Consider the following 25,349-nt stretch of genomic DNA (forward strand, 5'->3'; position numbering starts at 1 on the left):
TGCTGGGGTGGTTGTGGCTAAGGGGCTGGGGTGGTTGTAGCTGAGGTGCTGGGGTGGTTGTGGCTGAGGTGCTGGGGTGGTTGTGGCTGAGGTGCTGGGGTGTTTGTGGCTGAGGTGCTGGGGTTGTTGTGGCTGAGGTGCTGGGGTGGTTGTGGCTGAGGTGCTGGGGTGTTTGTGGCTGAGGTGCTGGGGTTGTTGTGGCTGAGGTGCTGGGGTGATTGTGGCTGAGGTGCTGGGGTAGTTGTGGCTGAGGTGCTGGGGTGGTTGTAGCTGAGGTGCTGGGGTTGTTGTAGCTGAGGTGCTGGGGTTATTGTGGCTGAGGTGCTGGGGTGGTTGTGGCTGAGGTGCTGGGGTGGTTGTGGCTGAGGTGCTGGGGTTGTTGCGGCTGAGGTGCTGGGGTGGTTGTGGCTGAGGTGCTGGGGTTGTTGTAGCTAAGGTGATGGGGTTGTTGTGGCTGAGGTGCTGGGGTTGTTGTCGCTCGGGTGATGGGGTGGATGTGGCTGAGGTGCTGGGGTGGTTGTGGCTGAGGTGCTGGGGTTATTGTGGCTGAGGTGCTGGGGTTGTTGTGGCTGAGGTGCTGGGGTGGTTGTGGCTGAGGTGCTGGGGTTGTTGTAGCTAAGATGTTGGGGTTGTTGTGGCTGAGGTGCTGGGGTTGTTGTAGCTAAGGTGCTGGGGTTGTTGTGGCTGAGGTGCTGGGGTTGTTGTGGCTGAGGTGCTGGGGTTGTTGTGGCTGAGGTGCTGGGGTTGTGGTTGAGGTGCTGGGGTTGTTGTGGCTGAGGTGCTGGGGTTGTTGTAGTTGTACTGGGCTGGTTGAGATGCTAGGGTTGTTATGGCTAGTGGAAGCTTCAACTACTATATATGCCAGTGCTTGTGTGTGATGTCAGTCTTGTTGACCTGTGTCCATGCACTTACTCTGCCTCTGGTGTTGTTCCTGGTTCGATTCTTTTGTTTCATAGCGTGGCTACAATACCCTGGCTCCAACAGTTCCCAATTAATCTACAAAGTCACACTACCCGGGTTACAACAGTTCCCAATTAATCTACAAAGTCACACTACCCGGGTTACAACAGTTCCCAATTAATCTACAAAGTCACACTACCCGGGTTACAACAGTTCCCAATTAATCTACAAAGTCACACTACCCGGGTTACAACAGTTCCCAATTAATCTACAAAGTCACACTACCCGGGTTACAACAATTAACCTATCAGCCTAGAGTTGCTTCGTTCAATCCATCACCCTTGATAAAGACTAATGAATTTATCAGTTTTTTAAAATATATATTTAAGGTCCTTGTGTGGTTAGGTTTCCTGAGCAGATCCGAGTGGACTCCTGCAGTTGCTGTTATTCCTGGCATGTCTCCAGAATCTCTGTTGAGGACAGCAGCTCTAGCATGGAGAGTGAGGGAGGGAAGGAGGGCAGTACATGGTAGTAGTATAGTGTGGTGATAATCTTGTAGTGTCTGGAAGAGACTGTCGTCCCCCTTCCTTCACTTTCTTGTAACATCTCACTCAAAATATAAAATTGTTATTGCTATGGTTTTTCTGGAGGCATTAAAAGATGTGGTAGTGTAAATGGTGGTGGTGAAAGTGGTGGTAGTGTAGATGGTGGTGGTGCAAGTGGTGGTGGTAGTGGTAGTGTAGATGGTGGTGGTGATAGACAATCTCCACCGCCCACACAGTGAAATATTGGGTACTAAGCCCCTAGACTTACACCACTCTGTTATTGTCATGGTAGAGTGGATCATAATGTGTGTATATATTCAACACCCTCCTGCACCACCGGTGATACTCGTACAGATTTCAATGTTATCTGATGTTGCCCAGCCATAGCTTTACCAGACATATCCTGACTGTTTTGTTAAATTTTCTAATATTTGGGTACACAAGCCGCACATAGGAGACAGAAGCTTACAACCAAGTTTGTCCGACTTGGACCATTTACAAGTCACACTGACACACGAGAGTGAGGGAGCCAGTATATATAGGCGACGGGGAGAGGGACGGGACAAAGAGAGAAAGATAAAAAAGCAGTGGTAAGGCTGGTAGTTGTGGTAGTAGTAGTGATAGTAGAAAGTAGGGAGAGTAGTTAGTTTTATATAACATACCTCAGTGTCATTTGAGGTAGGTAATGAGGCATTAAAGTTAGGTAAGATGGGGATAGTTATGTATTATGGTGGGTGGATGTCATGGTAGGAAGTATCAACATAGATGGTGTATAACGACTTCCGCCTTACTTTCCAGGTATTCTTGAGCGGTAGTGAAACTTTACAATCTTAGTGACCCTCGGGTAGTTGATATGTTTTAAACCCGTGGGCGCAAAGCAGAGGTACCCTGGGCACAAAGCAGGGGCACCGTGGGCACAATAAAGCAGGGGTACCATGGACACAATACGAGAAAAATGTATCAACATCCGTGATCCCAGACTATTCAGTATCTTACTAGAAGATATCAGAAACACTGCTGGGACAAATGTAGCAGTCTTCAGGAGGAAACTGGACAAGTATCTCCAAGTGCCAGATCAGCCAGATTGTGATGGATGTGGGGCAGCTGGCCACCAGCGGCAACAGCCTGGTTAACCAGATAAGCACTAGACAAGGCTGGTCCTGGACTACCAGCAACAACTACCTGCTTAACCAGACAAGCACCAGACAGGCCTGGACCAGGACCACCAGCAACAACCTAGCAAAACATTGGAAAGTTTAAATTCTGATTGAGTATTGGTGATGGTGTTGCAAGAATTTCTTGATCAGTGGAGACAACCATGGTTGCAAATGTATTGGTCAGTTAGTGGAGACAACCATGGTTGCAAATGTATTGGTCAGTTAGTGGAGACAACCATGGTTGCAACACAGGTTGGCACGCAGTCAACTTCACTTGAAAAGGTGTATGACGGTTGGTGATAGTGGTTGTATACGCCCACACTGCTGCCCCGCAGGGCCCACTCTAGGCTCCCACACTGTTCACTCTGGTCTAGTGAGGTTGTTCTGTGACTATGGCAGGTGGGTGAGGCTACTCCACTCCTGAGGCCCAGGGGATCAACTTTAGGCCGGCTACTCCACTCCTGAGGCCCAGGGGATCAACTTTAGGCCGGCTACTCCACTCCTGGACAAGAGAAGTGGAAAAGTCACTAAATCTTCATTTACCAACGATGATGATTAGTTTTTACCAGTACATGTACAAGGTATACAGACCATAGCTGACATTAATGACATACTACTGTATAGAAAGCCACTTGTTATATAGAGCATTTCCCGCAGATTAGGTCAGTTTTGTCCCAGGATGCCACCCACACCAGTCCACTAACACCCAGGTACCTACTTACTGCTAGGTGAACAGGGACAGCAGGTGTCTTAAGGAAAATGCCCAAATGTTTTTTTTTTTGCAAATAGAGTTTATATTGTTGTAGTGTTGTAGCATCACCAAATTAATATAATTAATTGGTTTTGATTAGTACTAACTAAAATTTCAATATTTACAGTTGTTTTATGGAGTAATATATGTGTAAATTACCTATATTAACCAGTAAAGTGACTTGCCTATGGTGATGTATGACTTGTTGTGTTGATGGTATAGTTATATTTCTAATATTTATCAACACTAGATACAATAGTAGTGTGTTGCTACACTATTATGTATGATGGTTGTATTGTGGGAACAAAATCTGTGTTAACTTTACACATTCCATCACCAGGATGGGTCAACACTGTGTTGACTTTACACATTCCATCACCCAGGATGGGTCAACACTGTGTTGACTTTACACATTCCATCACCCAGGATGGTCAACACTGTGTTGACTTTACACATTCCATCACCCAGGATGGTCAACACTGTGTTGACTTTACACATTCCATCACCCAGGATGGGTCAACACTGTGTTGACTTTACACATTCCATCACCCAGGATGGGTCAACACTGTGTTGAGGTGTGTCAGCAATATGGTAACACTGTATTAACATCCGAGGCCCCAGATTATTCAACATCTTACTGCAAGATATTGGAAACACTGCTGGAACAAGTGTTGGAATCTTGGAGGCTGGATAAGTATCTTCACAAGGTACCAGATCAGCCAGGCTGTGATAGGTATGTGGGGCAGCGGACCACTAGCAGCAACAGCCTGGTTGACCAGGCTACCACCAGATGAGCCTGGTCCATGGCCGGGCTCCGGTAGTAGAAAGACTCGAAAGTCATTGAAGGTATATCAGTCTGAGTTGTGGTAGTGGGTGAGGGACAGGTCTGTGAGTCACTAGTGCCATAAGTGGCACTGTTGACCGTTACCCCACATTGGCACTCAAACCCCACCTCTTAACTAGTGCCACCACCTCCACTAGTGCACCCCCACCACTAGTACCACCACCCCTACCACAACTAGTGGCACCACCCCTACCACAACTAGTGGCACCACCCCTACCACAACTAGTGGCACCACCCCTACCACAACTAGTGGCACCACCCCTACCACAACTAGTGTCACTACCCCTACCACAACTAGTGGCACCACCCCTACCACAACTAGTGGCACCACCCCTACCACAACTAGTGGCACCACCCCTACCACAACTAGTGGCACCACCCCTACCACAACTAGTGTCACCACCCCTACCACAACTAGTGGCACCACCCCTACCACAACTAGTACCACCATCCCTACCACAACTAGTGCCACCACCCCTACCACAACTAATACCACCACCCCTACCACAGCTAGTGTCACCACCCCTACCACAACTAGTGCCACCACCCCTACCACAACTAGTGCCACCACCCCTACCACAACTAGTACCACCACCCCTACCACAACTAGTGTCACCACCCCTACGACAACTAGTGCCACCACCCCTACGGCAACTAGTGCCACCACCCCTACCACAACTATTGCCACCACCCCTACCACAACTAGTGCCACCACCCCTACCACAACTATTGCCACCACCCCTACCACAACTAGTGCCACCACCCCTACCACAACTAGTGCCACCACCCCTACCACAACTAGTGCCACCACCCCTACCACAACTAGTGCCACCACCCCTACGACAACTAGTTCCACCACCCCTACCACAACTAGTGTCACCACCCCTACCACAACTAGTGCCACCACCCCTACGGCAACTAGTGCCACCACCCCTACCACAACTATTGCCACCACCCCTACAACAACTAGTGCCACCACCCCTACCACAACTAGTGCCACCACCCCTACCACAACTAGTGCCACCACCCCTACCACAACTATTGCCACCACCCCTACCACAACTAGTGCCACCACCCCTACCACAACTAGTGCCACCACCCCTACCACAACTATTGCCACCACCCCTACCACAACTATTGCCACCACCCCTACCACAACTAGTGCCACCACCCCTACCACAACTAGTACCACCACCCCTACCACAACTAGTACCACCACCCCTACCACAACTAGTGCCACCACCCCTACCACAACTAGTACCACCATCCCTACCACAACTAGTGCCACCACCCCTACCACAACTAGTACCACCATCCCTACCACAACTAGTACCACCATCCCTACCACAACTAGTGCCACCACCCCTACCACAACTAATACCACCACCCCTACCACAGCTAGTGTCACCACCCCTACCACAACTAGTGCCACCACCCCTACCACAACTAGTGCCACCACCCCTACCACAACTAGTGCCACCACCCCTACCACAACTAGTACCACCACCCCTACCACAACTAGTGCCACCACCCACACCACACTTTCACTGTCTATCCCATATCTCTATAACCCGGTGGTCTGGTGGCTAAAGCTCCCGCTTCACACACGGAGGACCCGGGTTCGATTCCCGGCAGGTGGAAACATTTCGACGTGTTTCCTTACACCTGTTGTCCTGTTCACCTAACAGCAGATAGGTACCTGGGTGTTAGTCGACTGGTGTGGGTCGCATCCTGGGGGACAAGATTGAGGACCACAATGGAAATAAGTTAAGTCCACGATGATGCACTGACTTTCCTGGGTTATCCTGGGTGGCTAACCCTCCCGGGTTAAAAATCCCAACGAAATCTTATCTTCACTCCGCGGGCGGCGGGAACCAAGATCCTGGCAGTCATTACCAGATATCAAAATCACTGTCGCATCAGTAGCTGAATATTCAGACAGCCTCAGAGAAATATCTTATTAGAGGATCCCAGAAAGGGGTCGAAATATATAGATCAGTCAACCTCCTGTGTTTCTGTCTCTGAAGGTTATTATTGAGCACTGACGGGTGTTCATTACGCTTTAGTTATTATTCCTGGAAGTCGTTGTTTACTTGTCTGAGGCTGTGGGTCCCCACACTTGCATTAAAAGCGGATCACCCCATCTATTGATATACAGTTTAGTCAGTGTGGTGTTAGGTGATAGACAAATAACCCACACATAGGAATTTATGACTACGTTTCGGTCCGACTTAGATCATTGACTAGTTACAACGGTACCGAAATATAAGCTTCTATGTAGGGGCTATTTGGGTATTGTTCCAGTCAGGGTATTGTGCCTTTGTTCCTGGTGGCAGGTAATGTTATGAGCGGCCACCATTGTAAGCAAGGGTACAGAGACACCCGTGGAACCTGTCTCACAACATACCTGACTGACCACTATACTGAAGCACTGGAAAGTGTCCCACGACACACCTTAAACAACATTATACCTCACAAGTTGTTTACCTATTTTCAACGTGAATGAATTGGCAGTCCATCTGTATTTGGAGCCCGCTGGTAGAGAGTTCAATTCACAATCAAAAGGTCACCTGATCGATTCCCGGGATAGGCAAGACGTATGGGCAAGCCTCCTTACACCTACTCCTGTTCACCTATCAGTAAATAGGTACCTGGGTGTCAGTGGACTGATTGGTTTTGAGAAAGATACATAGCGCCCATTTCCATGCTAATTACTTGAATTCCTAATGAATCCCAAAGCAGTTAATTGAACAGACTATAACATCTGAACACAAACAGAAGGTCGTCAATAAACAGGTGAAATCACAATATGCAAAATGACCACTGTGGAAAAAATTGTGAATTTCCGATTGCTTTCGTGATTTCTCACGTTATCGAGGACAGATGTTAGTACTTTAGCCTCAGTTGGTTGAGGGGGGAGAAGAGATAATGTACACCAGTGGACAGGGTTAACTCAGTACACAGCTTCAAGAGTAGGTATGATAAAGCCCAGGTGATCAGAAGGCCGTAATGCCCACCAGAGTAGTCTAGGAGGTGGGGTCAGAAGCTGAGTCTCGACCCCCCGGAAACACAAGTAGGCTGGTGCAATTGGGTGATTGTCTCACCACTGCAGTTACCACCAGCTGACGTCACTTGCAAGGCTGACGTCACAAACTATTGACCCAATCCCCCATTCCACCACCCCTATTCCACCATCCCCATTCAACCACCCCTATTCCACCATCCCCATTCCACCACTCCTATTCCACCATCCCCATTCAACCACCCCTATTCCACCATCCCCATTCCACCACCCCTATTCCACCATCCCCATTCAACCACCGCTATTCCACCATCCCCATTCCACCACTCCTATTCCACCATCCCCATTCCACCACCCCTATTCCACCATCCCCATTCCACCACCCCTATTCCACCATCCCCATTCAACCACCCCTATTCCACCATCCCCATTCAACCACCGCTATTCCACCATCCCCATTCCACCACCCCTATTCCACCATCCCCATTCCACCACCCCTATTCCACCATCCCCATTCAACCACCGCTATTCCACCATCCCCATTCCACCACCCTTATTCCACCATCCCCATTCAACCACCGCTATTCCACCATCCCCATTCCACCACTCCTATTCCACCATCCCCATTCCACCACCCCTATTCCACGATCCCCCTTCAACCACCGCTATTCCACCATCCCCATTCCACCACCCCTATTCCACGATCCCCCTTCAACCACCGCTATTCCACCATCCCCATTCCACCACTCCTATTCCACCCCCATTCCACCACTCCTATTCCACCATCCTCATTCCACCATCCCCAGTCCACCATTTCCATTCCACCATCGTCATTTGTTCCACGGTAGCCAAGAAATTCAAAGATTTGCAACAAAATTAGTCTCAGATGTTGAGATGTGAGCTTTGTGAGATTATTATTATTATTATTATTATTATTATTATTATTATTATTATTATTATTATTATCCAGAACAAGTGTCAAACTTGTATGGGACGTGTAAAGGAGAGACTAAAGACAAGTAACTTAACGACCCCTGGAAGTGAATATCACTTGGTGAGATATAATTACGACATATAAGGTACTCGGGTAACTTGGTAGTTTGAATGAGCAAAAACTTGAGATATGAACCCCAGAACAAGGCAGCAGTTGATAACTTAATTTTATGAGTTGGGTCTTGAAACGTCTTTAGTACTCAGCACAGCCTTCAGCTGTGTTCATAGCTGGAAGCTGAAAACCTTCCTTCTCAGCTGCCTTCTCTCAGCATCCTCCTCTCAGCATCCTCCTCTCAGCATCCTTCTCTCAGCATCCTCCTCCTCAGCATCCTCCTCTCAGCATCCTCCTCTCAGCATCCTCCTCTCAGCATCCTTCTCTCAGCATCCTCCTAGGTACCATCTGTGTCATTTAGTAAGGTTTGGCAGGAAAGAGGACAAGTTTGTCCTGACGCGGGTCTTAGCCATATGACTACCCACAGCAGGAGCTTTTGGTCCTCTGACCGAGGCCTTCCACTGGCTAACCCGTCCACCACTTTAAAAATTATGGTTACAGACTGTCAGGTTTTAGTTGTATCTTCTGGCAGTGGGACGTTCAGAGAGACTTCTTGCAGTGACTGACGAAGACTTGTCGTATGTATGAAATAATTCTTCAAGTATTCAATGGTAGTCAAATTCTAATCGCTCTAAATTGTGAGTTCATTTCCTTTGTAACTTGCTCAGCTATCAAAACTTTGAGGCCCAGTCCCTGGACCCATTATGTACCTATGTAATGTTGAGGTACAGTCCCTGGACCCATTATGTACCTCTGTAATGTTGAGGTACAGTCCCTGGACCCATTATTTACCTCTGTAATGTTGAGGTACAGTCCCTGGACCCATTATGTACCTCTGTAATGTTGAGGTACAGTCCCTGGACCCATTATGTACCTCTGTAATGTTGAGGTACAGTCCCTGGACCCATTATGTACCTCTGTAATGTTGAGGTACAGTCCCTGGACCCATTATGTACCTCTGTAATGTTGAGGTACAGTCCCTGGACCCATTATGTACCTCTGTAATGTTGAGGTACAGTCCCTGGACCCATTATGTACCTCTGTAATGTTGAGGTACAGTCCCTGGACCCATTATGTACCTCTGTAATGTTGAGGTACAGTCCCTGGACCCATTATGTACCTCTGTAATGTTGAGGTACAGTCCCTGGACCCATTATGTACCTCTGTAATGTTGAGGTACAGTCCCTGGACCCATTATGTACCTCTGTAATGTTGAGGTACAGTCCCTGGACCCATTATTTACCTCTGTAAGTCCCTGTTGTACCTCTGTAATGTTGAGGTACAGTCCCTGGACCCATTATGTACCTCTGTAATGTTGAGGTACAGTCCCTGACCCATTATGTACCTCTGTAATGTTGAGGTACAGTCCCTATTAGTCCCTGTACCTCTGTAATGTTGAGGTACAGTCCCTGGGTACCTCTGTAATGTTGAGGTACAGTCCCTGGACCCTATGTACCTCATTATGTACCTCTGTAATGTTGAGGTACAGTCCCTGGACCCATTATGTACCTCTGTAATGTTGAGGTACAGTCCCTGGACCCATTATGTACCTCTGTAATGTTGAGGTACAGTCCCTGGACCCATTATGTACCTCTGTAATGTTGAGGTACAGTCCCTGGACCCATTATGTACCTCTGTAATGTTGAGGTACAGTCCCTGGACCCATTATGTACCTCTGTAATGTTGAAGTACAGTCCCTGGACCCATTATGTACCTCTGGTAATGTTGAGGTACAGTCCCTGGCCCATTATGTACCTCTGTAATGTTGAAGTACAGTCCCTGGACCCATTATGTACCTCTGTAATGTTGAGGTACAGTCCCTGGGCCCATTATGTACCTCTGTAATGTTGAGGTACAGTCCCTGGGCCCATTATGTACCTCTGTAATCTTTTGACTACCACCCGCAGAATGGGTATGGGGTGCATAATAAAGATATTAAACTAACTCTGGGAAAGATATAATTACCGCACTCACCGGTTTTAGTATCACGGTTGGAATGACAGTACGTGAGGTGTGTATGTGCGAGTTCGCGATCTTCTCTCCCCTCAAGGAAGGTTCCTTGATGTTGGTGAGGGGCTCTTGATTTAGGGAATTGGATCTGTGCTCCAGTTCCCCGAATTAAGCCTGAATGCCTTCCACATCCCCCCCCCCAGGCGCTGTATAATCCTCCGGGTTTAGCGCCTCCCCCTTGATTATACTAATAATGTGTAACGATGCCAGGTGATGGAAATGGGCTTTGAAAACCGACAGTTGAAAAATGAGACATTTGTTCAAGATTGGGAATCTTTATTGTGGAAACGTTTCGCCAGAAGTGATCAAGGTCCCAGGGCTGAAACGTTTTCTAGTGGATAAGAAGGGCTGGTATACTTCGGGTATACCAGCCCTTCCTTGTGGGACGGTGTCTTCATGTGAAAGGTTCTTGATCCAAGGAATTATAGCTATCCACCCCGTGGATCAAGTTTCATATCCTTTCGTCCTCTAGGCAGTGTATGACCCCTGATGGGTTTAGCGCTTCTCCTTTAATGTAACGATAATGGTTAAGGGAGTTTTAATGCAAGAGATTTTAGTTACCCATTTTGCTTTCTTTGATCGAACATAATAACCTCTCATACCCAGGCACTGTATCACTCTTACAGGTTTAGCACTTCTCTGTGGATATAATCAGGGACGGATCTACTAGGGGTCCCAGAAGACCTTTAGCCCACATAGCTTAAAAAATATTGGGTCTGCTGTATGAAAAGGGGTCGCAAAGGGGCCCCAAAAATGTAGGTCCATCACTGGATATCATAACGATAATTATATAGGAATAAGTGTAAAGAGATTAGTAATGGTGAGAAATTGAGACACATATGCAACATATATAAAAATTCCCATATGTTGCGTGTCTCAATTCTTCAACTTGTCGGTTTTCAAAACCATTCATCACATTAGTAATGGTATTATCACCTCTCTCTTGATCAATACAGAGGCTCTAGGCTGCACGTTTTCTATGGTGTTCCTCCTCTTGTGTCTCAACTACATGTCTAACATTTTTTTGTACCCTATGTGGCATAATGAATACCTTTGATACACTTTTGAGTTTCGAGAGTTTTTCTACCTGAGCCCGGCCATGAGTCAGGCTCGTCTGGTGCTAGCCTTGTCAACCAGTCTGCTGCTGCTGTTGGTGGCCCACTGACCCACATATCCACCACAGCCTGGTTGATAAAAACATAAGGAAGGAGCACTAGTAGGCCTACTGGCTCATGCTAGGCAGGTTCAAATCACCTACTTGCCCAATCCAGTCAGGTCCAACTCTTACCCACCCACACCCACTCATGTAATTTGTCTAACCTATTTTTAAAACTACACAATTTAGCCTTCAACAACGATATTCGGGAGTTTGTTCCACTTATCCACAACTGTTACCAAACCAGTGCTTTCATGTATCCTTTTTTAAACCTAAATTTTTCCAACTTTAACCCATTGCTGTGAGTCCTGTCTTGGTTAGATATTTTTAACATGTTTCTTACATCCCCTTGACATGTGCTGATCTCTGGTCAATGGTATATATAGTATAACCCAGTCATTGATTTTGTCATTGTGATAACTTGAGAAAGCCTTCTGTGATTGGCTTCACATAAGAAGGCACTTGACAGACATCTAAAGTCAGTACCTGACTAACCAGGCTGTGGTTCGTATGTTTATGCAGCCAGCAGTGACAACCTGGTTGATCAGACCCTGATCCACCACGCGGTCTGGTCATGGCCATGGAGCTGTTGGCCCCCAAATCACCCTCCAGGTATACACCAGTTATACATGTTCAGCAGACATGTTTCTTATATAAATAAGTTAAAATAATTATTGAAGTGTGTAGGAACAAATTTGAAAATTACTTTTTTGAAATGGTGTGGTATTTCCCATAAAATACCTTAATTATGCATTCTCCAAATGGTTTAAATCAAGGCTGAGGGACTGATTACCTCAAACTACTACTACTAGTAATCTGTCTCTAGTACTGTTCTGTATTGGACTGATAAAGACTGCTGAGTGAAATGTTTTCACAATAAAGATTCCAAAGACTCACGAAATGGTATTAACATGATTGCAAACATATCACAGAATGGGTGGGGCTTGTCATCAGTGTTGAGGTTGGGAGACTACTCACTCCCGCCTCCACATTGACCACACTCGTCTTACTCATGGATATCTCATGAAGAGGCGTCCTGCTCCTCTCTGTGAGAATTGTCAGGTTCCAGTATCGGTCAGCCACATTCTATTAGACTGCCCACTCTATCAACGAGCACGCAGAATTTACCTCCAACGTCGTCTTCGCTCTGCTGCTCTCTCTTTACCTTCCCTTCTTGCTGATGGACCCACCTTTCATCCAGACAGTCTCATTGACTTTTTGACAACAACTGACTTACTCCACAAACTCTGATGATGATACCTTTAGCACTCCCCTCAGCCCTTTCTACCTCAATCTCTTGCTACCCACTACCCCCGCACTATCCCCTGCCCCGCTGATTTCTGTAACCTACTAATCATCCCTCCCCCCTTCTGTTGCCCGATACCCTCGCTTCCTTCCCTGCCCTGCAGAGCTGTATAGCCCTTGTGGTTTAGCGCTTCTTTTTTATTATAATAATAATTGAACCCATCACAAGTGAGTGCTGCCACTCACAGGTCAGTGTGGAACAACATGCCAGGCAGTGTCATTGACACAAGAACTTTGGGTAGCTTTAATATGTTGGATATCCGTATTATGGTGAATCAGGACCTGATCAACCAGTCTGTTACTGCTGGCCACACTTAGTACCTGACCTGTCCAGCTCCCTCTTAAAGTAAGCCAGGGGTCTATTGGCAATTCCCCCTCTGTATACTGGGAGACAGTTGAGCAGTCTTGGACCCCTGACACTTATTGTGTTGTCTCTTAGTGTACTCATGGCGCCCCTGCTTTTCACTGAGGGAATGTTGCAATACCTGCCAAGTCTTTTGCTTTCATGGGGATGGGTAAATGACTGAAAAATTAACAAGTGTAGGTGGGTGTGAGTTAGACCTGCCTAGCATGGGTCAGTAGGCCTACTGCAGTTTTCCTTCTTTCTTGGCTGGCTTCCCTATTAATATATTACACAGTAACAGTATTTAGGAATACATTAGAACCCCTGTATTCAATTTCCAGTTTTGGTTATCATGGTTTACTGTGGCCCAAAAACAACCCTTAATTTTGCTTAAAATGGCCACAGAGCACAGGAGTAGTGATGGCGACAGTTCTTCAAAGTTTAAGAGAAGTCGTGAAGTGCTTCCCATCAGTGAAAAGTACTAATTCTCCACTTATTGTGCATAACTTATCAATTAAACCTTATCATAGGTTCGTATTTAAATGGAAATCTACTTAAATACACCTACCATCTGACTTACGACCGAGTTCGGCTCCGAGAAACCGGTCGTAAGTCGAAATGGTCGTAAGTCGAACTTTACTACTGAATATCAACAAAACATTTTTGTAATGACTTTTATTTTATTGTTTTATTTTGGTATTTCATGTTTTACTTTACTTTTTATATTGTTAGTACTGTATTTTATACTGTAAGGTTTAGGATAAACACTGTGTACAACACAAATACTTGTTTATTTCCCAGAAATTTGGCATAAAAAACACAGTCGTAAGTCGAGTGGTCGTAAGTCGAGCAGGTGATAAGTCGGATGGTAGGTGTATATGTAGAGCTGACTGCTGTCTGTGGTTTTGAGTAACCTTGGTAGGTCCTGGAAGGTATCATTCATGGATACTGGAGGACTGTTGTATTAACCACTTTCAATGTTATAACCCCCCCCCCCCCAAAAAAAAAAAAAAAAAAAAAAAAAAAGGTTAAAGTGTAGATAGAGACAAAAATGTTATCTTCTGAAATGATGAAGAATTTTTCTGCGAGGGGCCCTACCCACTATCTATTTCTTTCACTTTGAGGTCTATTTCAAACTGTTTCTGGTATGAAACTGACCAGAATCATCTCTGTTTCACTAGTATGTTTAACATAATATTAATTGATACCAAGAAAGTCAATAAAACCATAAAAACCACGCAAAACATGTCAGAATACATACATGGGTAGTTATTTTAAACCTAACACAAGATTGGAGGTTTGCTCTTCCCGTCATGCACTGTGTGGGGCAAGACACAAGACCCATTCTCTTGTGTCTAGGCCAAAATTTACCACTAACAGCATATTTGAAGCGTAGATCTGCAGAGCTTTCACTCTGAAGGAAGGGTGGAGATATGTTGCCCTTTTTCAGCTGTAGTATTGGCATGCCTCTGGCAAGACAGTGATGAAGTGAGTGATGATGAAAGTGTTTCTTCTTTATCGGGTCATCCTGCCTTGCTGGGAAATGGCCGATTTGTTAAAAAAAAAAATCTACGTGGGAGACTGTGAGTGAAAGGGTTAATTGGCATGTTTTTCCATTGCATTTTTTGGCTAATTTCCTTGCGTATTTCAGGAAACAAGGAGGTGGCCATGGAGTTATACCGCCGCGGCATCACCGAATTGGAAAGTGGAATTGCTATAGATTGTGAAGGTCGTGGTGAAGCCTACGAGAGAGCGCAGAGACTGCAGGATAAGATGAGAACCAATCTGATAATGGCTAAAGAGAGGCTGGACATGCTAGGTAAGTTTACTATACCACAGTTAAACAGGTGCGCTTCCAGCCCACAAAGAATACACTACTTCGTACAGTATAGTGATCATTGATTTGTTGTTATCCTACGAGGCCTGGTCTAATACTGGGCCATGAGTGAGATAATCACCAGAACAACTTAATAAATAAGAGATCCTTTATATACAGATGCTCCTCACTTTAACACGGTTCAATGTGATATTTCTACCTTACGATGGTGCAGTTACACCATCGTAAATTCAAATTACCACCATCGTACAGTACTTTATATTTATTGTTAGGGTAAACTTGTACATATTCATTTATTTACTTTTCAATACTGGTATTTAGTTAGTTGCAGTAACTATTTGTTTATGTATTTAGTTATTCAGTGGCAGTACGTAGTTATTTATTTACCTATTTATCATATACAGTGGACCCCCGCATAACGATTACCTCCGAATGCGACCAATTATGTAAGTGTATTTATGTAAGTGCGTTTGTACGTGTATGTTTGGGGGTCTGAAATGGACTAATCTACTTCACAATATTCCTTATGGGAATAAATTCGGTCAGTACTGGCACCTGAACATACTTATGGAGTGAAAAAATATCGTTAACCGGGGGTCAACTGTACATGTATTCATATTCATCTTACGATATTTTTAACTTACGATGGGTTCATTGCAACGTAAGTCAAGGAGCACCTGTCCTCTGCATACTTAGGAGTATAAACCAACTCTTCGTATAAGCTGAACCTTGATATTTTTGCTCAGATATCCTTCATTTTTCATGTACAGGAATACCTGGCTAATACGGCAGGTTAGGTTCCATACTGTTGCCATAAAGCCAATACATGTATCGTCTTAAAGCAAATCACAGCCTTTTTTTCCACTTTCTTGTTTATAAAAGCCTATAAAATATTTACTATCGTTTATTAGTGCACAATAGCGCTAGTCCTAAAAAATTTTACAAAAAAAAAAAAAAATAACAAAGAAATACTCATCACTGCCGAAAAGCATCATAAGACGCTTATGATTGAAAGTGCCGTATTAGTGAAGCAAAGTGTCTTAAAGTGAGGTATTCTTGTATCTGCTTTAGAGAAACCTTAAAATAAATTGGGTAACTCAATACCCAAATTTTCATGTCAGAATTTGAAAAAATCGTGCCTAAGAGTAAAATAGTAGAGCGGTAGCTGACCAGCCGAGCTGTGGCACATATGTCAGTTTATGTGCAGCCAGCTGTAACAACCTGGTTGATCAGGTCCTCATCCACCACCAGGCCTGGTCATGGACCAGGCTGTGGGGCCATTGACCCCCAGAACACTCTGCGGGTATACTCCAGGTATATAGAGCTAGCTTTTATTCCCTCAAGGGAGGTGCCAGTGAGGGGCTCTTGATCCGAGGAATTGGGCCTATCCTCTCCTTGAACCAAACATGATTGCCTCCCATCACCCCAGGCTTTGTATGACTCCCATCACCCCAGGCTTTGTATGACTCCCATCACCCCAGGCTTTGTATGAGTCCCATCACCCCAGGCTTTGTATGACTCCCATTACCCCAGGCTTTGTATGAGTCCCATCACCCCAGGGTTTGTATGACTCCCATCACCCCAGGCTTTGTATGGCTCCCATCACCCCAGGCTTTGTATGACTCCCATTACCCCAGGCTTTGTATGACTCCCATTACCCCAGGCTTTGTATGACTCCCATCACCCCAGGCTTTGTATGACTCCCATCACCCCAGGCTTTGTATGACTCCCATCACCCCAGGCTTTGTATGACTCCCATCACCCCAGGCTTTGTATGACTCCCATCACCCCAGGCTTTGTATGACTCCCATTACCCCAGGCTTTGTATGACTCCCATCACCCCAGGCTTTGTATGACTCCCATCACCCCAGGCTTTGTATGACTCCCATTACCCCAGGCTTTGTATGACTCCCATCACCCCAGGCTTTGTATGACTCCCATCACCCCAGGCTTTGTATGACTCCCATCACCCCAGGCTTTGTATGACTCCCATCACCCCAGGCTTTGTATGACTCCCATCACCCCAGGCTTTGTATGACTCCCATCACCCCAGGCTTTGTATGACTCCCATCACCCCAGGCTTTGTATGACTCCCATCACCCCAGGCTTTATATGACTCCCATCACCCCAGGCTTTGTATGACTCCCATCACCCCAGGCTTTGTATTACTCCCATCACCCCAGGCTTTATATGACTCCCATTTCCCCAGGCTTTGTACAATCCCCATGGGATTCACCTTTCCTCAGTGGGAAATGGCCTGTGTTAAACAACAACTAATAATACTGGAGGGTCCCGCTCACTCAGCAGGTCAGGTTCCAGGTTGCCGCTGTGAGGCAGAAATCACCAAAAAGTGGAATGTATCTTCTTTTCACTTTCAAATGTATATAAAAGCATGGTAACTTGTTTATACTATCATACATTAAGTTTTTTGTAGGTAGTAGGTTGGTAGACAGCAACCGCCCAGGGAGGTACTACCGTCCTGCCAAGTGAGTGTAAAACGGAATCCTGTAATTGTTTTACATGATGGTAGGATTGCTGGTGTCTTTTTTTCTGTTTCTTAAACATGCAAGATTTCAGGTACGTCTTGCTACTTCTACTTACACTTAGGTCACACTACACATACATATACAAGCATATATATACACACCCCTCTGGGTTTTCTTCTATTTTCTTTCTAATTCTTGTTCTTGTTTATTTCCTCTTATCTCCATGGGAAAGTGGAACAGAATTCTTCCTCCGTAAGCCATGCGTGTTGTAAGAGGCAACTAAAATGCTGGGAGCAAGGGCCTAGTAACCCCTTCTCCTGTATAAATTACTAAATTTAAAAAGAGAAACTTTTGTTTTTCTTTTTGGGCCACCCTGCCTTGGTGGGAATCGGCCAGTGTGATAATAAAAAAAAAAATATTAAGTGCACAATAGAGCTAGGCCTAAAGAAAAAAACGATGGGAAAGTGAAACGAATGTACAGTACACACTTTTTTGTACCAAAAAATGCTGGAATAGTGGAACAGGTACCGAAAAAAATAAGGAATGGGTGTAATTGAGAACTGGGAAAAAGCAAAATGTCATAAACCTAGACATTTTTTGTAATAGCATTAACAAGCTGAAGGAGGAGTGTTAATGTTGCAGTTTAAAAACTGTAGTGTAAAGCACCCTTCTGGCAAGACAGTGATGGAGTGAATGATGGTGAAAGTTTTTCTTTTTCGGGCCACCCTGCCTTGGTGGGAATCGGCCAGTGTGACAATAAATAAATAAAAAAAATTTAACAAGCTTGTATTACAGCAATACGGTGGACCGCCGGTTAACGATATTTTTTCACTCCAGAAGTATGTACAGGTGCCAGTACTGACCGAATTTGTTCCCATAAGAAATATTGTGAAGTAGATTAGTCCATTTCAGACCTCCAAACATACCTGTACAAACGCACTTACATAAATACACTTACATAATTGGTCGCTTTCGGAGGTGATCGTTATGCGGGGGTCCACTGTATTTCATTTTGTGTAAGCCTTAACAAGACTTAATGAAGCTTCACACGAAGTATAACATTGTAACATTGGAAGATTCATCCATTATATCAACATTTACTAGCCTAGAATATTCAACATTCTACCAGAAGATATCAGAAACACTGCCACGACGTGTGTAGAAGTCTTATAGGAAACTCAATCAGTGTTTCTGCCAAGTGGCAGATCAACCAGGCTGTGATGAATATTTGGGCCAGTGAGTCCACATATCCATCACAGCCATCATGAACAGCCTGGTTGATGAGCCAGGATTAAGAAGTAGGAAAAATCTTGAAAAAGGTCGCAGGTATATTATGTACGCGGTTTTTGCCTGGTGCTGTCTGCATCGTCTTGTGTCAGTGTAGAGTATTGTGTCAGTGTAGAGTATTGTGTCAGTGTAGAGTATTGTGTCAGTGTAGAGTCTTGTGTCAGTGTAGAGTCTTGTGTCAGTGTAGAGTATTGTGTCAGTGTAGAGTATTGTGTCAGTGTAGAGTATTGTGTCAGTGTAGAGTCTTGTGTCAGTGTAGAGTCTTGTGTCAGTGTAGAGTATTGTGTCAGTGTAGAGTATTGTGTCAGTGTAGAGTATTGTGTCAGTGTAGAGTCTTGTGTCAGTGTAGAGTCTTGTGTCAGTGTAGAGTCTTGTGTCAGTGTAGAGTATTGTGTCAGTGTAGAGTATTGTGTCAGTGTAGAGTATTGTGTCAGTGTAGAGTATTGTGTCAGTGTAGAGTCTTGTGTGAGTGTAGAGTCTTGTGTGAGTGTAGAGTCTTGTGTCAGTGTAGAGTATTGTGTCAGTGTAGAGTCTTGTGTCAGTGTAGAGTCTTGTGTCAGTGTAGAGTCTTGTGTCAGTGTAGAGTATTGTGTCAGTGTAGAGTATTGTGTCAGTGTAGAGTATTGTGTCAGTGTAGAGTCTTGTGTCAGTGTAGAGTCTTGTGTCAGTGTAGAGTCTTGTGTCAGTGTAGAGTATTGTGTCAGTGTAGAGTATTGTGTCAGTGTAGAGTATTGTGTCAGTGTAGAGTCTTGTGTCAGTGTAGAGTCTTGTGTCAGTGTAGAGTATTGTGTCAGTGTAGAGTATTGTGTCAGTGTAGAGTATTGTGTCAGTGTAGAGTATTGTGTCAGTGTAGAGTATTGTGTCAGTGTAGAGTCTTGTGTCAGTGTAGAGTCTTGTGTCAGTGTAGAGTATTGTGTCAGTGTAGAGTATTGTGTCAGTGTAGAGTCTTGTGTCAGTGTAGAGTCTTGTGTCAGTGTAGAGTCTTGTGTCAGTGTAGAGTCTTGTGTCAGTGTAGAGTATTGTGTCAGTGTAGAGTATTGTGTCAGTGTAGAGTATTGTGTCAGTGTAGAGTATTGTGTCAGTGTAGAGTATTGTGTCGGTGTAGAGTATTGTGTCGGTGTAGAGTATTGTGTCGGTGTAGAGTATTGTGTCAGTGTAGAGTATTGTCAGTGTAGAGTATTGTGTCAGTGTAGAGTATTGTGTCAGTGTAGAGTATTGTGTCTGTGTCGGTGTAGAGTATTGTGTCAGTGTAGAGTATTGTGTCAGTGTAGAGTATTGTGTCAGTGTAGAGTATTGTGTCGGTGTAGAGTATTGTGTCGGTGTAGAGTATTGTGTCAGTGTAGAGTATTGTGTCAGTGTAGAGTATTGTGTCAGTGTAGAGTATTGTGTCAGTGTAGAGTATTGTGTCGGTGTAGAGTATTGTGTCAGTGTAGAGTATTGTGTCAGTGTAGAGTATTGTGTCGGTGTAGAGTATTGTGTCAGTGTAGAGTATTGTGTCAGTGTAGAGTATTGTGTCAGTGTAGAGTATTGTGTCGGTGTAGAGTATTGTGTCAGTGTAGAGTATTGTGTCGGTGTAGAGTATTGTGTCAGTGTAGAGTATTGTGTCAGTGTAGAGTATTGTGTCAGTGTAGAGTATTGTGTCAGTGTAGAGTATTGTGTCAGTGTAGAGTATTGTGTCAGTGTAGAGTATTGTGTCAGTGTAGAGTATTGTGTCAGTGTAGAGTATTGTGTCGGTGTAGAGTATTGTGTCGGTGTAGAGTATTGTGTCAGTGTAGAGTATTGTGTCAGTGTAGAGTATTGTGTCAGTGTAGAGTATTGTGTCAGTGTAGAGTATTGTGTCGGTGTAGAGTATTGTGTCAGTGTAGAGTATTAATTCAGTATTTAAGTGCATGTTATAAAAAGTCATTTGACATTTTAGACTGATAAAGATGGTACATTTGTTTAACCTTCTTGATTTTATAAAAATGATGTTTTCAATATTTTAAATACAGTGGTACCCTGAGTTTCTTATAACTCCCAACTCAAGCAATTATGTAAATACAGTGGTACCCTGAGTTTCTTACAACTCCCAACTCAAGCAATTATGTAAATATATTATTGTAAGTGCGTTTGTAAGTGTAATTTTTTTGGGTCGGAAATGGACTGATCTAATTTACATTATTCCTTATGGGAACAAATTCGTTCAGTAATGGCACTCCAACAACCTTCTGGAACGAATTATGGCCAAAACTCAGGGTACTACTGTATTGTATTTAGAATTTAACCTGTAAACAGTCCAAGCAGATCTACGTTCACATGTGTAGTGCTACAAAAGTAGATCTAAGTTTTTTTTACATATTTTCAAATGTAAAAAAACAAAAAGAAGATTACTTTTTTACATACTTTCAAATGTTGAAAAAACGTATATAATGTATACGTTTGGACCGTTTACGGGTTAATGAGTAAATTTTATATTAATAAAGTACAGCAAGTAGAGGTACACATTCAATTATTGTAGCGTACCTTATTTTTCAACATCCCAGTTTATACTAGAGAAAGCACTCTTATATAGCTAGTCTGTGTAGTGTGATTTTTTGAAAATGCAGTTGAATAAGTACATCCAGAATTGAATAGCACATACAGTAGGACCCTCATATCCTCAGGGGATACCTTCCCAGGACCTGCTGTGGATACCAGAACTGTGGATAGTAGCCGACTCCATATACAGTGGACCCTCACCTAACGATATTAATTGGTACCTGAGAACGAATATTGTTAGGTGAGTTTTTTAGCGTTAGCTGAGGCAAAATGTTTGCGTTAAAATGTATCATTAGCTGGATTTAACGTTGGGTGATGCCATCGTTAGCTGAGGGTCCACTGTATATAAGTCCTTTACATACCCATTATAAAGTTTAATTGATAATTCTCCATTTATTGTTCAGAATTTATCAATCAGTGATGGGAAGCACTTCACAGCTTCTCTGAGACTCTGAAAAACTGCTAGATTCTCTACATTTGCACTTTGAGGCCATTATTATGCAATATTCACAGGTATTTTTTGGGCCACAGTAAACTGTGGATAACTGAAACATCAGATACTGAATCAGTGGGATATGTGGGTTCTGCTGTACTGTGAAGGGTTTTGCAAATGCTATTCAGTTTTGGTTGCACTGTATCTCTCACATGTACAAGAAAATTGTATAGGCCCCTGGCTGCCTTCAAGAGGGAGCTGGACAGATACTTAGTCGGTGCTGGATCAGCCAGGCTGTGGTTCATGCATTGGACTACGTGTGGCCAGCAGCAACAGCCTGGTTGATCAGGCCCTGATCCACCAGGATGCCTGGTTGTGGACCGGGCCGCGGGGGCGTTGATCCCTGGAATGATGAAATTAAGACACGTGCAGGTAGACTCAAGGTATATAGAGGAGTTTAATAAGGAAACTTACTTTAGCTACAAGCAGATGCAATTTTTCTAATCTCATCTGTGCATGTTTTGTGTGATTTCTCACTCTTAAATGTTATGTGTGCAAAACCAACCCACAATTTGTGGGGGAAACTGTAGATGATGCTTTTGTCCATTATGGATCATTACTGAGAGGATAATGGCAGTCCACATCTAAGTGAAATGTTGTATTAATATTGGTAGAATTACCGACAAGATATTAAAAGGACACAAGTGAAACTAATGTGACATTTTATTGTGGCAACGTTTCGCTCTCCAGGAGCTTTGTCAAGCCGTTATGACTTGACAAAGCTCCTGGAGAGCGAAGCGTTGCCACAATAAAATGTCACTGAAATGTTGTCTAAAGTTTCCTGTGTTGAGTTGTGGGTTAGTTGTCAAGTGTTGCAGCCACGGTATTACGACCTCTTTCTTCTTTTATATAGAGTACAGTGGACCCCCGGTTAACGAACTTTTTTCATTCCAGTAGTATGTTCAGGTGCCAGTACTGACCGAATTTTTTCCCATAAGGAATATTGTGAAGTAGATTAGTCCATTTCAGACCCCCAAACATACACGTACAAACGCACTTACATAAATACACTTACATAATTGGTCGCATTTGGAGGTGATCGTTAAGCGGGGGTCCACTGTATATTTATATTGTCTTTAATAGAGTGCATGCTGTCTAATACATTCATGGCTCAGCTGCTTCCTGAGAACATTGTCCACATTATAATATGTACATATACAAACTAATTTTTTATAGGAATTTTGTTTAAGTTTTTAAATCAGTTAATAATAATTTTTGTAACAATACATTGCTTTTAATTCTTTATTGATATTCTTTAGTTTCAAATTTTGATTGATGTTTTGTATGTTTTTCTTGTATGTTACTTTAGAACCCCATTAACTAATGTTTAATTCCGTTTCATATATTACAAAGAGCTGTAATAATTATTCGTTAGAATATTTCCACATAAGGATATTGTTTATTTTTATCTTTTTATAAAAACAGATTTTAATGGTGAGTCCTGTTAGTTGGTGTATAATTTCTCTTAACCCTTAAACGGTCCAAACAGATCGACGTTGAAATTCGTAATGCTCCAAAAGTAGAGCTACTTTTTTTACATATTTTCAAATATAACAAAAAAAAATGTATATAAAAGTTTTTTTTACACGTTTTCAAACGTAAAACAAAAAAGATCTACATTTTTTTACGTACTTTCAGATGTTGAAAAAACGTATATATACGTTTGGACTGTTTAAGGGTTAATTCTCACAAAGAACTCGAAAAAAGTTATTTTACAGTCCCAATAGCTAGTGTTTATTGTCTGTTTATTGTTACAAATAGTTCAGGTAAGTGAAGTAGATGTTTACATTTTTCTCTATACCGTTATAGTTTAATTGAATTTATTTTTCTGTTTCTCTATCCAAAACAAAAATTTTTGTGTTAATAAAGACACATCCTGGTATATTTTTTGTTTCTTTGTTCTGAACAAAGAAAGTTTTAATGATAAAACACACCTATTCTATGTTACTTCATCCAGAATAATGTTTTTTTAGCAATAAAACACATCCTAGTACAGTATTTTTGTTCCTTCATCCAAAACAAGAATTTTTTTTTACTTTATTGAAAACAATGTTTTTGTAGTAATAAAAACACATCCTAGTACAGTATTTTTGTTCCTTCATCCAAAACAAGAATTTTTTTTTACTTTATTCAAAACAATGTTTTTGTAGTAATAAAAACACATCCTAGTACATGTTTATTTGTTGCATGAAAGTGTTATTGTTTTTCTAGATTCGCTGGTACACCTGCAGCAGCTGGAGTTGGATGTGCCCCTCCTCACCACCCTCACCCCCCCAGCTTCCCCCGCCCCCCGCATCATGCACACCCCCCCTCGTTTCGGTGGGGGGGTTAAGGCGAATGCCAGTGGCAATCGAGGGCTCACGAATCATTCCCCAGGTCACACTAATAAGCCGCGGGCACGTGTAGCCCCACAGGTCATGACTCTCACTGATTCAGGGCGAAATTCTTCCGATCGGCGAGTTGGGCCTACTCACTCACAAAAACCTTCTGAAGGTAGCTCATACTCTCTTTTCTCTCTCTCTCTTTCTGAAACATTTTCTCTCTTGATTTAATTAAAGTTCCTTAAATACTAATCAATTAAAATGACAAACCACTTGAAGAGGAAGATGAATTGGGTAAAAATTAGTCTGTATATTTTGGCCTCTTAAGATCACTCTTCACATGAGAGAGAGATCTGACCAGAGCTAAAGTGGTCAGATTATTTTTCACCCGTCTCACTCTTCTGTCCAAGTGCTTCTTGCGTCATCTTTCCTCCTTATCTCGTACTAACAGTGATAAACTTTCATGTTTATATTACTAATGCCAGTTTTCCCTCTTGTTCATGAACCCCTTGAACTAATGGGTAATGAATCTAACTAATAGTCACTTGATCTAATGTGTTTACAATAACTCGAGATGAAATTTTGAAATTCTGGCACTACTGCACTATTTAAAGTCTCCCATGGTTATATAAATGCATCATATCTAATATAAATTGCGGTAAGAAATAAAAAATTATTCACGGTGTAACCAAAAATGTGTGAAGCTAAATATATAAATGTTTTGGTATGTCGGAGGTGACCCCTGGCTTGGTGTGTTATTTGCATTACAGGCCCATGACAACTGTAGTAATCATAATAGTGTCAGCAAGACAGTTCTTCGTTTTGGGGAATCTCCATTACTTTTTTCAGCTGTATGACCCTTTCAAATCATGATGGTAGCATGAAAACAAATTTATACCACACTCTGGGAATTACTGGTAGAAATAGGTCATCACATTAAAAATAATTTGCGACTAATTTGCATAAAGAGAAGGATTGCTGTAACTATTCTAACAGCAGAGTACTCGGTTCTGAAAAAAAATTATATACAAAAAATAAGTAAAATATTAATAAAATAATAAAATTAATATTCTTTCCTTTTTGGGTCACCTTGCCTGGGTGGGAGACAGCTGGCTTGTTAAAAGAAAAAAAAGAGCATTTTGAACATTGAAACCCACATGTCTGGAGGAACTAGTTAGTTCTTCGAAGATGTGTGTGACTACACAAAAGCGCTTGGTTAATTTTTTTCACTGGCATTGTTTCACATTAATAGATCTGTATTTTAAACTGCTTTCTCTGTACCAGAAAATCTGAATCATACGATAAACTGTATCAGCTCTGCCTAATCACC

The 25,349-nt window shown here is 43.2% G+C and overlaps 1 protein-coding gene across 4 annotated transcripts in view; it reads left to right on the plus strand.

The window, feature by feature from the left end:
* The window catches only part of spas (spastin), a 168,213-nt gene that overhangs the window by 114,997 nt on the left and 27,867 nt on the right, over positions 1–25,349 (plus strand). For 2 of the 4 annotated variants that reach the window (XR_011390997.1, XM_053799687.2), the window contains exons 2-3: positions 14,730–14,897; positions 23,910–24,191. Coding sequence is in view for 3 of the 4 variants with exons in the window: in XM_053799687.2 (XP_053655662.2) it covers positions 14,730–14,897; positions 23,910–24,191 (450 nt within the window). In the remaining variant the exon portion in view is untranslated. Of the gene's footprint in view, positions 1–2,982; positions 3,184–14,729; positions 14,898–23,909; positions 24,192–25,349 lie in introns of those variants that run through there. The other 2 variants (XM_053799689.2, XM_053799688.2) reach the window with 2 other exon arrangements.

Source organism: Cherax quadricarinatus, unplaced genomic scaffold, assembly GCF_038502225.1.
Source record: "Cherax quadricarinatus isolate ZL_2023a unplaced genomic scaffold, ASM3850222v1 Contig3, whole genome shotgun sequence".
NCBI lineage: Eukaryota > Metazoa > Arthropoda > Malacostraca > Decapoda > Parastacidae > Cherax > Cherax quadricarinatus.